The 14,965-nt window shown below is 44.9% G+C and overlaps 1 protein-coding gene across 1 annotated transcript in view; it reads left to right on the forward strand.

The window, feature by feature from the left end:
- Nucleotides 1-14,965, forward strand: part of LOC144797850 (uncharacterized) — a 192,900-nt gene that overhangs the window by 118,060 nt on the left and 59,875 nt on the right. Inside the window, exon 5 of the mRNA XM_078668657.1 lies at nt 12,425-12,644. Within this exon, the coding sequence (XP_078524783.1) occupies nt 12,425-12,644 (220 nt within the window). The remainder of the gene's footprint in view (nt 1-12,424; nt 12,645-14,965) is intronic.

Consider the following 14,965-nt stretch of genomic DNA (forward strand, 5'->3'; position numbering starts at 1 on the left):
TTCTTAGTGACGTCTTATGTCCAACCTTACGTCAAACTCGGCACCTTTCAGGTATAAATATACCAACAGTTGCCTTAAGCAAACACACAGTGGTTTGGAGCAGAGCGGCTATCTACTTGCCCGACGCCCAGCTGATGCGAGTGCCGAAGGAAGCCGACTCTCCCATTTGACGCACTGAGAGAGACGCTGTCTTTTCTACAGCCGAGAAATTCCAGCTCAGGTGTTTCCAGTGACCCTTGCGGGTTGCTGGGAGATCGAGTCCCGAGAGAGAGATACAAGACCTCCTTCATTCTAGAACCAAGGTACGGAGCTGATTAAAACCTTGAGAGACTTCTTGATTCAGATTCTCGGCAAAAACCAACTTAACTTAAACTGCAACTTACTTACTCCTTCCCACGTATTAGGCTTAGGTCAGGTACACCGGGGTAGGCGTATCTTAGAAGCACCAGTTGAGTACGTTAGTCAATGTTTTTATGTATGTACATATTTTATCCATTTTAAAGTATCATATGGCTCAGAAACCATATCAATGCTTTTACAGTATTATTTTATAATACTCCTTTTACTGTACGCACTTTACTTCATGATAAGTATTGCAATTGTGGCAAATGATTTCTCTTGCATGAGAAAGAAGACTGCTCAATAAATAACAACTTTTTATTGAAAACGCCTGTCTCTCTATTTCTCTGCACTCTGGTGAAATTAAGCATGCACCATTGACTGAGTGAAATAGTTGTCTATTGTTTTCACACAACTCTAGAGATATACTCTTTATTCTGAGGGAGCAAAGTTGTCATGTTCATGCGGTTCTCAGAAACGAATCCCTTCTTGTCCAATCAGGAAAGTTAACTCCTTCCTGAACATTCAAGAAAGTTTCTAGTGACCTCTGAGCTAGCTGGCAAACCTAATTAAGTCTAACATAGCCAGTAGAGACCTAGATGACCTCAGTCCTACGTCTAAACTGCTGTTTATCTTATTCCAATGCGCAGAGCCTATTGGGAATATAGGAACTACACTACAAGGAGAGCCATAAGATTGCTGCCCACTGACTTTGGGGTACCTGCTGCAGTTTGCAGGCCCTCTCCAAAGCAGTAATCCATTTGTGGATGTCATCCCCTTCTTTATAGGGGGGCACAATCTTGCTTAGGTGTCTATTTTAATAGGACCTATCTTTATGCTTTCTAGCACGAGCAAGCTTCTCTTTGGCCAGGGCAATCTCAAGTTCCTGCCTCTCAATCCTAAGAGCAGCCTCTCTCATCTTTGCCTCGTGTTCCCTTCTCTGAGGGGAAGTCATCCCTCTCTGAGCAAGGCCATGAGAGCCATTTGAAGCCTGAGATTGGAGAGAGTCCCTGGAGTGGGATCTCCCTCTTCTCTGCCTCTGGTTAAGCCCACTTGGAGGTCTGTATGAGGGCTGCCCATACTGACTCCCATGTATGCTTAAGTTAGCCTGGTTAAGTCTTCTGACTGGGACCTGGCTGTTTGTCTCAAGATCAGAATCATCTTCTTCTACCCCCTCTTCTTCTTCTGGTACAGGAGTATCCATATTATCATCAGAAGAGGGAAAGACTTCATCTGCACTACCTGTGTCACCTGTCTTAGGTGGCTGTTGAGCATCATACTCTTCTAAGAGCTCAACCAGGAACTTGATGGTAGGGTTTGAACCCTGTTTTAGGCTTCTAGAAGTACACAATTGTCTCAATTCTTGGAAGGCTAAGGCTTCATATCTCGAAGCAGTCCTCAAGGGATCTACCTCTGCAGGCAAAGAACCACTGGGGTTCTCTGGATGAGACATGGTTTCTAGTGAGGTGTGGTGTTGCACCTACCTACACTATTTGTTTTCCTACAGAACCTCTCTAGGAGTTGTATTCAGGGTGTGCTAGGCCCAGGCTCTACAACAGCTAAGTTCAGTAGAACTTAAGTATACTAAGACTTGTTTTTATATGTACCTATAGGTACCTATGTGATCTTTCAAATGATATCTCAAGATTACAAGTGGTAAAACAACAGCAAGCTCTAATCCCAACCGCTGCACACCAATGTGAGAAGTTGGCCTGGTATATGATGTTCACTATTCTAGTGAACACCTTGCACCAGTCCAAACAACCCTTATGGTGATGGTTGTAAGTCAACCTTATAGACCAGCTATCCTAGTGGTAGCGTGGACAGAACAGTCTTAGGCTAAAAGACTCTTGAGGGCGTGTAAAGCCAGCTGTTTTACCATATCTAACCCCTTGAATATCAAATGAAAGGACACCACACGGGATATATATATAAAATATATGTGTATTTATTTACTAACACACTCCTCTGAACTCTTCATGAGATCAGAGGCCAAAGCACATAACAAGTTACTTAATCAGAATACTTTAAGTTGCACAATTTACAGTTAGGCCCTAGGGGCGAAGCAAACCATATATTAAGAAAGTGGTATAAGTACCACGTCACGAGAAAAGGAAAGGCCTAGGGCCTAGAGAATCGCTGGGCCTACACTATCTGACCGTTAGGTTAGGAGTAGGAGGCCCACAGGCGGCGCGTGCAGAGTCTTTACTCACACGCGAGAGTCAATGTTAAGTCAATGGGAACTTAGAAGTTCTATAAAGAAGGATTTAGGACACTTCCGGTTTAGCTAGAAGGAAACAACTAAAAAGCTAGACACTTGGATAGTCAACGCCCTTGGAAGCACCAAAGTACTCGCTTTACCTCACCCACGGACGGCGGGTGCATAGGTGTGAAGATGTGTCGGGTTTCGCCATTGAAGTCTATGGAGCCTGTGAAGAAAGATGCTGCAGGCGACCAGGAGGAAGATGTCCGGTTGGATCCAAGGGTGGATCGAGGATGAAGAGGACCTGAAAGCAGAGGGGACAGAGTCTGGGTCACTAGCCAGTGACCGGGTGGAACCAGGAAGGAACCAGATGACGTCGAGGAGCAATCAGGTGCTGTCGTGCAGCTTGTCTCTTCAGCCACGCGGACCAGGAGGCGTCGAGGACGACCAGATGCTGGAGAGGAGCTGTCCCACAAAGGTTCTTGCAGATGGAGGGGTCGACTGCCGGATTGGAGTCAACAAGCCTTGGCAAAGGCAACCCACGCATGATTCAAAGAAGGCTTCTGATGCAGACTAGCAAGGTCTGAGGTGCCTCACCTTTGCAGGGAGGCAAGGGCCAGTCTGGAGCAACCAGACCAGTGAGTTGATTCAAAAGGATTGTCGTCACAGAGGCTACTAGCCAGCGGGCCAGCAACCGGACAACGCGTCGAGCAGAACACAAGCAGAAGGGCCACACGCAGAACTCGTGGAGTGTGGAGGGCTGATCTTTGGTGCAGGTGGAGCTCGGATTCGGGGTTTCTCAATCCTCAGTGCACAGCTGCGAGGATACCTCAGGAGCTGCACAGTTAGCAAGTCGTGGACTTTTCAAGATGTCTGGTCCCACGTGTCTCGTCGCCACCACGGATCTCAGCTATGCTGCAGACGTGAAGAGAGGGTCAGAGAGGTCTGGAAATCTGGGTCTTGTCAGGCTCTGTGCCCGGGTCCCGGCGGGAGCGTCAACAAAGCAAGCCGTTGATTTGCTGGATGGTGCCTGGTTGCCCAGGGTGGTCACTCCTTGGCCACAAGGGAGATTCTTCAGTCTTCAGCTTCAGCAGAACGTCGAAGGTCCACAGTTTCGTTTCAAGTTTCAGTTCAGGATCAAATCTAAGGTCCTGGTGCTCAGCTCTTACCTTTATACAACTAAAAGGGGCTGGATTACTTTCTGGGTCCCTCCTATGGGTGGGACCAGGAAGGGGGGTGGTTACACCCCATTTCCTTTGTCCAGTTTCGCGCCAGAGCTGGGGCTGGAGTGCCCCAGCAACCGGTTTGAACTGGGGTATGCAAGGAGCACCTAGTGTGCCCCAGGCAGTGTCTCATTCTATTCAGCCCTCCCTGTCCCAATACACAAAGTCCTGTCTGGGGTGGTGCTCGCTTCTCTCCAGGCAGGAAACCTATTGTCCAAACCTCCGTGACTGGAAGGACTCCCAGCAGCAGGAGGTCAGACTTGTGTCTGTGGCAGCAGCGTCCATTTGGTGACGCTGGGGCTCTGGTTAACTTTAACCGGGATAGTCAGCAACAACGTGTCTTCTCCCTCTAGAAGGGTGGAATGCTACCCCGTCGCCAGAATTGGCGAGGGGGTAGTATTCCAAAGCGTATGACACCTTACATGACATGTTTAGATAAAGCCAAACCAAAGTTAGCATACAACCGTGAGGATTATAATGCACTTAAGAGTATATGGTATGGCGATATCATAGAACAGCTATAACGACATGGTTCCGCAAGCTGCAGACAGGCTCAGCTCATGCTAGAGCACCATCTCACACATAACCAAGCACTCTGCCTCCAAGATTGTTAAGGGCTGTCATAGGAGTGACTTATAGGTTACTGTGTGTCTATATTTAAGGGTAGATATAGGAATACTATACCTAAGCAAGGGGTGATTACACGACTTTGCCCCAGCTGAGTGATCAGCCAGTTGTGTCAGTTTGAGTGGCCAGCCAGGGGTGGCATAATACATGCTGCAGCCCCTGGGAGGCCTTGGTTACACCTATGCCCTGAGTACCTAGGGTACACTTCTACAGGGGCTGATAAGGTGAACCAATTCCCAATTGTGGATGTACCTAAAGTACATGGTGTTAATTTAGAGAGAGTGCATCTGGGCTGTGGATCTGATTAGCAGGCCCACAGCCACATCTAAGTCGAAAACCAGTAAAGCAAAAGCAAAAAGTGGGGGTGACCATAGGAAGCAGACCCTACTCTCCTACAGCAGTGTGTTGTGCAGCAGTGTGCAGCATGCAGCAGTGTGAGTACTGCAGCAGTGTGCAGGGTGCAGCAGAGTGAGGCGTGCAGCAGTGTGAGGCGTGCAGCAGTGTGTGGCGTGCAGCAGTGTGTGGCGTGCAGCAGTGTGAGTAATGCAGCAGTGTGAGTAATGCAGCAGTGTGAGTAATGCAGCAGCGTGTAGCAGTGTGAGCCGTGCAGCAGTGTGAGGCCTGCTGCATTGTGAGGCGTGCAGCATTGTGAGGCGTGCAGCAGTGTGAGGCGTGCAGCAGTGTGAGGCGTGCATCAGTGTGTCGTGCAGCAGTGTGCAGCATGCATCATTGTGAGTAATGCAGCAGTGTGCAGCAGTGTGTGGTGTGCAGCAGTGTGTGGCGTGCAGCAGTGTGTGGCGTGCAGCAGTGTGAGGCGTGCAGCAGTGTGAGGCGTGCAGCAGTGTGCGGCATGCAGCAGTGTGAGTAATGCAGCAGTGTGCAGCAGTGTGAGGCGTGCAGCAGTGTGAGGTGTGCAGCATGCAGCACTGTGAGTAATGCAGCAGTGTGCCGCAGTGTGAGGTGTGCAGCAGTGTGAGGCATGCACCAGTGTGAGGCATACAGCAGTGTGAGGCGTGCAGCAGTGTGTGGCGTGCAGCAGTGTGAGGCGTGCAGCAGTGTGAGGCGTGCAGAGGTAGAGAGAGAGAGAGGTAGAGAGAGAGGTAGAGAGAGAGAGGTAGAGAGAGGGGTAGAGTTAGGGGTAGAGAGAGAGAGAGGGGTAGAGAGGGAGAGGGGTAGAGAGAGAGGTAGAGAGAGAGAGGTAGAGAGAGGGGTAGAGTTAGGGGTAGAGAGAGAGAGAGGGGTAGAGAGGGAGAGGGGTAGAGAGAGGGGTAGAGAGAGAGAGAGAGGGGTAGAGAGGGAGAGGGGTAGAGAGAGAGGGGTAGAGAGAGAGGGGTAGAGGGAGGGGTAGAGAGAGAGAGGGGTAGAGAGAGAGACGGGTAGAGAGTGAGAAGTAGAGAGAGAGAGGTAGAGAGAGAGTGGTAGAGAGAGGCAGAGAGAGAGAGGTAGAGAGAGGTAGAGAGAGAGGTAGAGAGAGAGGTAGAGAGAGAGAGGTAGAGAGAGAGAGGTAGAGAGAGAGAGGTAGAGAGAGAGGTAGAGAGAGAGGTACAGGTAGAGAGAGAGAGGTAGAGAGGTAGAGAGAGGTTGAAATGCAGATGTTCACCCTGGTACAAGTTATAAATCTTTGCAGTGTTTTGGGCATTTTTTTAAAGTGATTTTTTTTTCCATGATTGTGAACACATTCATGCCTCCCGCCCTGACGACTTTGCCACCAGTGCACAAAGAGTCGATGTGGGTAAGACAAAGAATGCCAGCTCAGCTTTTCACGTCTTTCCAATGACAACAAACTGAGCACGGGTGAATTTTGACAAAGCAAATCAAGTTACTTACTGGTTAGCGCTGAGAAAAAGCAAACTGCGGCATTTGGTGCTATCTTAAAAGAAAGTTATAATCAACCGCCAATGTAGCGAAGATCAACAAGCAATGGGGTTTATTAGTCAAACAAAGACGCAAGCACAGTGTGAGGGTGAGGGAGCAACGCAGGGGGCAGGATTACAAACGCCACGGGAGAGGAGAGCAATTGGAGTGCAAGCGGGTGCATCAAAGGGCTGGGAATGCGTGGGGGGAAGGGGCGCAACACGGTGACATGAAGCAAGCTGGCGCTGCGCGCGTTCACGCGCACATGCACGCAAGCTTGCAGCCAGGGAAAACAGGGGTAGCAATTTGATAAGCCCCTGTACAAAATGTCGAGCAAGCTCGACCTAAAAATGGGATTGTGGCATTCATCTCTAAGAGCTCTGATCTGGCAATCGTGATGGCAAAAAATGACAATGAAGGTACGTGGCTTCTCACAAGCTGCACAAAATGGCACTGAGATATATGCTGTGAGCAAATAAGCCCTCATGGCTGACAATTCAGAGTCTTGAATATATTTAATTAAAAAATAATCTCCGTTACTACAGGAGATACCAATCATTAAGAGAGGGGCTGTCAAGTTGCCATGGGGTGGAAGCCTAGACAGAATATCCCCCAGCAAATTTAAACTCAGTAAATCACACAAATATTTAACTTCTGTACTCTTCAGGACTTTAAATATATCTGGAAACAACATAACTTAACCGGTAAATACTTTAACCTGTATATCTCATTCTCCATAATAGACAACCCATACCTTGGCAATGCTTTGGAGGCTACAACAGTCTAGTCTAAGATCAGGCATGCATTTCAATAACATACACCCTTGGATGCTCCATAAAGTAATGGAGAATGAATGATTTTCTTACACAAGACCCCTGTGCTCAATAAAACAAATTAAAAACGCTCTTTACAAATTTTTAAAAAACAATCAGCCCACATGTAGTTTCTCATATATTGTCTAGGATGCCCTTAGAGAAACACTATAAAAGGAACAATGATACGTTAATCATGCAGGAAGAATAAAGAGGACAGCAAAAGAATAGACTGGTTGACAGAGGAAATCTCAAATCTAATACATAAACTACTATATGAAAAAGAAAAAGATAATTTAAATGAATGAAAATTCAAATGCGAATTCAACAACATATTAAACTTAAAAACACACCTAACTGTCACTAACAACAAAGCTCTCAAATAACGTGGATGCAAGAGAGCAGGTAACAATTATAATTTCACCATTAGCTATCCTTATTAAATTTAGGTTACCGAGCCATTTGTCTTCAGGAAATTAGGTAAATCCATCTCATAATTTATATGGCACTCTAAAGAGTGAGAATTATATCACTCAAATCAAGACTCTCAAAACATCAGGGTAGTCTCAGTATAGCTGTTTTTTCTAAATACCAAACAGGCTTTCCGGTAAGTTCCCATTAGACTGTAGAAAACAAACAAAGACACCCCTCCTTGACTCTTAAATGAACAAGACCTGATACAAACTCTTCAACTATTATCAAAGATCACAATGAACTGTACCATGGATGTGGTATGCAAAGTGAACATAATGAACAGTAACGAGAACTATTGCATTGTAAATGCTTGTTTTAAAAGTCGTTATCTCACTCACATACATGAGTGCTAAAAGCGAGCCTTAGTGCCTTGACAGCCTGTAGGTGGAATGGGCGCTACACAAACCTCTGATAACATACCAGTTAGATCGTAGCCTGAGGTTGAGCTACAAACAAGAGAAAAGAGAGGAAGATGGAGAGATGAGAGAGCTAGAGACAGCCCGAACTGAGAGTCTGCGGGGGTGGGAGAGGGGCTGGAGGAGAGAGGAAGAGCAAGAAATGGGGAAAGAAGAGTAAAGAATTGTTGAGAAAGCAAGGCGGGATTGAGACACGGAGAACGATTTAGAGGAGGGCAGAGATTTAGGAATGACAGGACAATAGAATAGAGAGGCGGGGGGGCAGGACAAAGTCGGGCGATAACCGGCTGGGCGAGAAGCGCAAAGCTATAGAGACAACAGTGAGATAAAGTGAGGATGGAAGAGAAACTGGGGCAGAGAGAGGGGGAGAGAGAGACGGGCCTCTGCAGAGGAATAGCAACGAGTGACTTGAGCAGAGAGTGACAGACAGACGTGGACAGAGCAAAGTATGGAGGGACAGTGCAGAGACAACAATGGACTGCGCGGATTTTAAATGAGGCCGGGTGAGGGAGAGGGCAAAAACCGAGACATCAAGAGAGAGGCAAAAAGGGTTGAGAGATGGGTCTTAGCAGTGAGAACACAATGCAAGAGAGACAGCTAGAGAGGAGGACAGCGGGAGAGAAGGAGAGAAAAGAGCGGCAAAGAAGTTCAACAGCGAGAGAGAGAGGCGGTAAAAGAGACAGGACAAGGCGTAAATGATAGATCTTTACACTAACGCACCAAATGAATGGCAGGTATACACTTGCAGTGTGAAGGTCGTAGGTTTTAGCCCAAGTGTGCCTCCCAGCCTCTCATCCTTGTGAGGTAAGGTGCACTTTGCACCATCAGTGATAAAACACCAAACTCGTCTAGAATAGCAATAAATACAACTAAGTGAACAAGCCCTTGGCATTGCTGTGGCGGGGGGGAGGGGGGGGCGGAAACCGTGGATTAAAAAAAAACATTAGAGTAAGTGCGGCGTGCCGAACTGCTTACCAAGCTCTCGGCATTGCGTGGCAGGGGCGGGGGAGCAGGGAGCGGCGTTCCTTTGAAGTCAAAAGGGTGGGAGGGAGTCAGATCGTAGCCTGAGGTTGAGCTGGAAACAGCAGAAAAGAGAGGAAGATGGAGAGATGAGAGAGAGCTAGAGACGGCCCGAACAGAGAGCCTGCGGGGGTGGGGGGAGGGGCTAGAGGAGACAGGAAGAGCAAGAAATCGGGAAAGAAGAGTAAAGAATTGTTGAGAAAGCAAGGGGGGGGTGAGACACGGAGAGCGATTTAGTGGAGGGCAGAGATTTAGGAATGACGGGACAATAGAGTAGAGAGGCGGGGGGCAGGACAAAGTCGGGCAATAACCGGCAGGGCGAGAAGTGGAAAGCTAGAGAGACAACAGCGAGATAAAGTGAGGATGGAAGAGAAACTGGGGCAGACTTCAAAGCTTAACAAGCTCTCAGCATTGCGTGGCCGGGGAGGCGGGGGAGCAGGGGAGCGGCGTTCTTTTGAAGTCGGAAGGTGGGAGGGAACGAGCATATGGGGTGTGAGCGATAACGAAAGTAAGAGAGGGAGCAGGAAGTGAGGCCAAGCGCACGCTGGCAAAGCTTCGCGCTTGAATGCCTCACATGCACTGGGCATAATCTGCACTCCAAAACCTCTTGATAGAATTTGCTGGTGGCCCTCTATATCTCTCGCCAGCAATGCGCAAGCGCATTGGCAGGCGAGACCTAAGAAACCAACGGGACACTCAGTGTGAATCTTTCTTCAAAGGCCCCAGTGAGTACAGGCTGTCAGAGGAAGCTTTCCGACTGAAGCCAATAGGTCATCCGCCAGCCTTCTGGTAATTCTTCTTTTGTTTGGTCATGGCTTTTGCAAAAGTTTACTGTTTGTAAAGCTGTCGGACTTTTGTCATTCTGTAAAACATTTGACTAAAGGTAACATTGGTTTTTGGTCTAAAAAAAGCACACATTATTATAGTACTCCCTGGCACTGAATGAAACTACTTTCTGTGTGGATGTGCTCCTGTGAAGGGGCAGCATGCTGTTACCTCATAGTGATGTCAGCCAATGGCTGAAGTGGGGTTACGCGTTGGCCCTTGATACATGATTAAGTGAGTTGGAAAAAAATGGGAATGAATGACACAGCCACAGGCAAATGGATGAAGTGTGGCTGAAAACTGCTATTAGTAACTAACTCATGCACATTATTTTAGTAAAATCAAAAGGTCTTTTCTTACACAAATCTTAAAAGCCAATATTTGTGGCATTAGCTGCCAGCCTCTTGCCTCTGAGAGAAAACTAAGGAAACACAGCAGGAAAAAAGGAAATAAATCAAAAGGTAGGAAAGAAATAGGTAAGAAAGAAAGAAAGAAAGAAAGAAAGAAAGAAAGAAAGAAAGAAAGAATGAAGGATAGAAAGAGAAAGAAAGAACAAAAGATAGAAAGAATATACAGACAGTAAGCAAGAAAGAAGGAATGAAAGCAGGAAAAAAGACAGAGAAAAAAGAGAAAGAAAGAAAGAGAAATAGAAAGAAAAGAGAACAGGAAACAGAAACAAAGCAAGAAAGATGGATGGAAGGAAAGAAAGAAAGAAAAAAGAAGTTAAGGGAGAGGTAAGGAAGAAGGAATGAAAGCCAGAAAGAAGGTATGAAAGCAAGAAAGATGGAAGGAGGGAATGAAAGAAGGTAAGAGAGAAAGAAAGTCAGAAATAAGGAATGAAAGAAAAAAAAGAAAGATGGAAACAAATGAAAGAAAAAAGGAAAGCAAGGGAGGTGAGAAAGCGGAATGAAAGAAAAAGGAACATTCAAAAAGAAGGAAAACAGAAAGAAAAGAATTAAAGAACAAGGAAAGAAAGATGGAATGAAAAAGTTCAATAAAAAGGGAAATAAAAAAGGAATAAATGAATGACAGAAGGAAAGAAAAGGGAAAAGGGGAAGAGAAAGAGAAAGAAAAAAGAAAGAAAGAAGAAAAGAAAGAAAGAAGAAAAGAAAGAAAGAAAGAAAGAAAGAAAGAAAGAAAGAAAGAAAGAAAGAAAGAAAAAAGTGCTGCAAACTAAATATGAGAATGGCTGGTTTTCTTACTGGATAAAGGTTATTATAGAACGTTGGTGAAATTGAGCCTAGAATAAATGTGCTCTGAAGAATTTTTCTGCTTATGAATTCACATATATAACATTGACGCTTTTGACAACTTAATACAGAACAGTATCAAGTGAACCCAATCTCTTATGCTGTGAAATACCAGCAGTCAGATAAAGGACAGTCCATGTGGAATTTACCACAGCATTAGACAGGGACAGGAATTCATAAAGTGTGGAATGTGGCCTGTGGCACCACCTGGCTCAATGGTATAAAGTGTCCTGCTGTCACATCAGATTCTAAACACCAAGGGGACATGAAATTAATAAATGAGAAACAACAGCATTGACACAGAAGGGAACTAGCTTGTCTGCAGATGTGCTTCTTGAGAAAGACCAAAATGTAGTCAGTAATAGTTAAGTTATTTAGTGGCTGAAGTGAGCTGATCTCCTTTCGTATGGCGTATGCTGTAGTGGGACGAAGAATAATGTGAATGACACACCATCAGGCCAATGGATGAAGAGAGCTGGATGAAATTCGCTTTACATAAGTATATTGTACATATATATATATATATATATTTTTAAAGAAAACAAAAGGTCTTGTTAGTTTTTTTTTTTGTTTTTTTTAAATCAATAGGTCTTGGCTAACGCCATACATGAAATTGACCCTTGGAAAATTGTTAAGATTGGGCAAAACTGAAAGATTGTTAAGCTTTGTAAAACTTACATTTTTTTTATTTGTGATAGTCTCAAGTAACTGATATACTATCCTGTAAACTCCTTTGTAATCCTTGATGCCCTCCTACACAGAGGTAAGGCCTGGGTACGGGGATCAAAAAGATTAAAAGTGTAAATTTCACTATGGCGTTCTGTGGCACCCCAGGTGTACGGCTGCCCTGCAATTACTATATACATTGCAACGTTCAGCCTATATAATGAAATGCACTTTATACATGTTATATTCATCAAGTGCACGCCGGGTCACTATGCCATGCACAGTCTGAACACGTCACCGAAACACAGGTGCCTGTGCAACTGTAGTGCCAAGATGCCGTGCAGTGTATGCTTGACACATAATCTAACAGCAAACAAATACACCCGAAAAGGGTCAGTGTACTCCTTATGTTTATATACGATGTAGTTAATGTAAAATGTTCATGGAGGAGCTGACGTGTAACTCTCAGTTTGATCACATAAATGACACATAAATACTACAATTCATCTATCCTTTTATATTAAATGGGCTAATATTTCCATCTTTTATGTCTGAGTAGCTTCTTACTGGCATTCTTGTATATTAAGTCTGCATGCTTGAAAAGGGGTGCGGGCAAAAAATGGCTGTGCTTAGGGTTGAAAATGTAGGGTGCTCTGGTTGTTGCTACCTACAGTATCAGGTCGAGCAGGCTGCTAATTGACAGCTCTTTCCCTAGGTGGTGGCCTATTCCCCGGATGGTCAGCGGCGCCCCTGGATCGGATTGTACCTGTGCTCCGGTAACCTCTGGCGGTGGAGCAATAGTGGCAACACCTCTTTTTCAGGTTGGACTAGCAGCCCACCCCCGGGAGACAACAAAAAAGCCTGTGTGAAGATGGATCAAGGAAAGTGGGCAGATGAAGATTGTAAACAACAACGCCCCTTCATCTGTTACCGAGGTACTGTGACCCTTCGCCTTAAAAAGGAAATAGTATAGTGCAAGTATTTTCAGAAAGCTCCTGGGTACACTACTTCGATATAGAATTGAGCAGGAGAAAGGCTGGGCCACATGCACCATGGCTATAAAAAAACAGTAGTCCACGCCCTGATAACTTCCCACCTTGACTACGCTAATAGCCTTTATGTCGGTGCTCCATCCTACCTTATTTACCAGCTACAGAGAGTCCAAAACGCCGCAGCCAGGCTGGTTAATAACATTCCTTATCGCCACTCCATTTCACCCCATCTCATCAGACTTCATTGGCTCCCAATAAAACTACGGATACAATTCAAGGCCCTTACCTTGGCTTTCAGAGCCCTTAATGATCAAGGCCCTTCATACCTACGGCGCAGACTGAAGTTCTCACAGTCACAACGCAACCTCAGATCCAATCATCTCCGCCTCATGACATGCCCCCGCTTCCGTCTTGCTCGCACGGGAGGTAGGGCTCTAGCAGTTGTCACCTCCAAACTCTGGAACCAGCTGCCCACAGAGTTGAGATTCATGACGTCAGAACCCCTTTTCCGAAAAAAATTAAAGACCTGGTTTTTCTCCCAGATTTAACCCCACTCCATCCCTTCTTCTCTGGCCCTCTGAGATAACGTCTTTAGCGCCGGGACACCTCCGTCGGAGGTAGCTGCGCGCTCTACAAAATACTAAATAAATAAATAAAAAAGATGCCGTGTCAAAAGAGTATATACACAATGTACACATGGGAAAGCACAATCATTACACATTTCATGTCTTTTACAAAAGTAACGCACTGCCACCATTCAGATCGAGCGATCTATTGTTCGTCAACAGTATAAGCAGACTGAGTGGAAGAACACGAATAAAAAAATCAAAGCTAACATACTTACATTTAGAGATCAAACAGGTGTGGACCAGAAAGAAAGCGCATCATTGCCCACCAATCCAATACTGGAAAGGCTCATGCATATATATTTCAATGATAGTAATCAAGGTGTGAATACTATAAACTTCCGTTGTCTTTTGTTGATTTGTAAAGGTTGTAGGGCTTTGGTTATTTTACATTAGTTATCCTTAAAATTCCTTTTTCCTTGATGTGCTTTGTCAACAGGTTTTGGCCTCTTGCTTTTTAGAGGACTCCCTAGGATGGGGGCTGGTATGGACAATTGGCCAACACCTGATTGGCACAATTAATTTACGTATAAGTCCTTAGTGGTAGGTGCCACATGTACCCCGGCGTGTAAATTAATTGCTACTTGTGCGCTTGCAGCACTTACTGAGACACCCACTTAAGTAGCCCTTTTAAAAAACAAGTCTCAGGTCTGCCACTGCAGCCTGTGTGCAGTTTCAAACTGCCTTAGGTCCTCCTTTTCAAAACGTATTAGTCACCCCTAAGTTAGACCCTAAACAGCCAACAGGGCAGGCTGCAGTGTACTAAAAAAAAGTAGAACATGTGGTTTTAGGTGTTACCGGTCTTGTTATAGGAAAACTCCTAAATTCGTTTTTCATTACCTCAAGGCCTACTTCTCCCATAGGATAACATTGGGTTACCTTATTAAATTTGATTAGTGACAACTTTTGTTTGGGAAACTCCTCTTTAATAGTAGAGTCAATTCAATTCAATAATACTTTATTGGACCGGACAGGCCATTAAAGACAAAAAAAACAATCACAACATGTTGATACAGTAACATTTAAAGAGAATTTCCATAATTCGAAGAGCAAATGAGTAAAATTCATTAGAACAACAGAATATCTTATTCAATAAATATCAATCAATGTCCAAACACTAAAAGCTTTTGCAAATATATGAAAGTGCAAAAAGTTAATACTAAGATCACTGAAAAACAGCATAGAAGAATACAAGAGAAAAGGGATTAAAGAGAAAAGTGCAAGGCAAATATGTCAATCATAAAAAGGCTGTCACCATCTTAAGTAATTTACTAGTCCTTCATTGTTCTCCTGGCTCTGATAGCAGTATTCATAAAAGAGCATATTCTGAAACAAACATTCGGGTTGTTTAACAATTGCATATGGTATAAAGCTTCATTGCATCTGCGAAAACCAAGCATTTTTAACAAAGACTTAAGAAAGTAATGTTGTGCATATTTATAATAAGCGCAAAAAAACTTGTAATGCACAAAGACTGTTGAGAAAGGTTATCATAAGGGCAGAAAGTTGAGGGGTTCCTAGATGGAAATAAGGGCCAGCAAAGCACAAAAGACGCCATACAGTGTTAGATCTAAACCGAAAAAGCAAGAACGTTCCCAAGGAGTTAGTTAAAGACCAAGATAAAAAAACTGTCTCAGC

The sequence above is a fragment of the Lissotriton helveticus genome, chromosome 12, assembly GCF_964261635.1.
Source record: "Lissotriton helveticus chromosome 12, aLisHel1.1, whole genome shotgun sequence".
NCBI classification, from domain to species: Eukaryota; Metazoa; Chordata; class Amphibia; order Caudata; family Salamandridae; genus Lissotriton; species Lissotriton helveticus.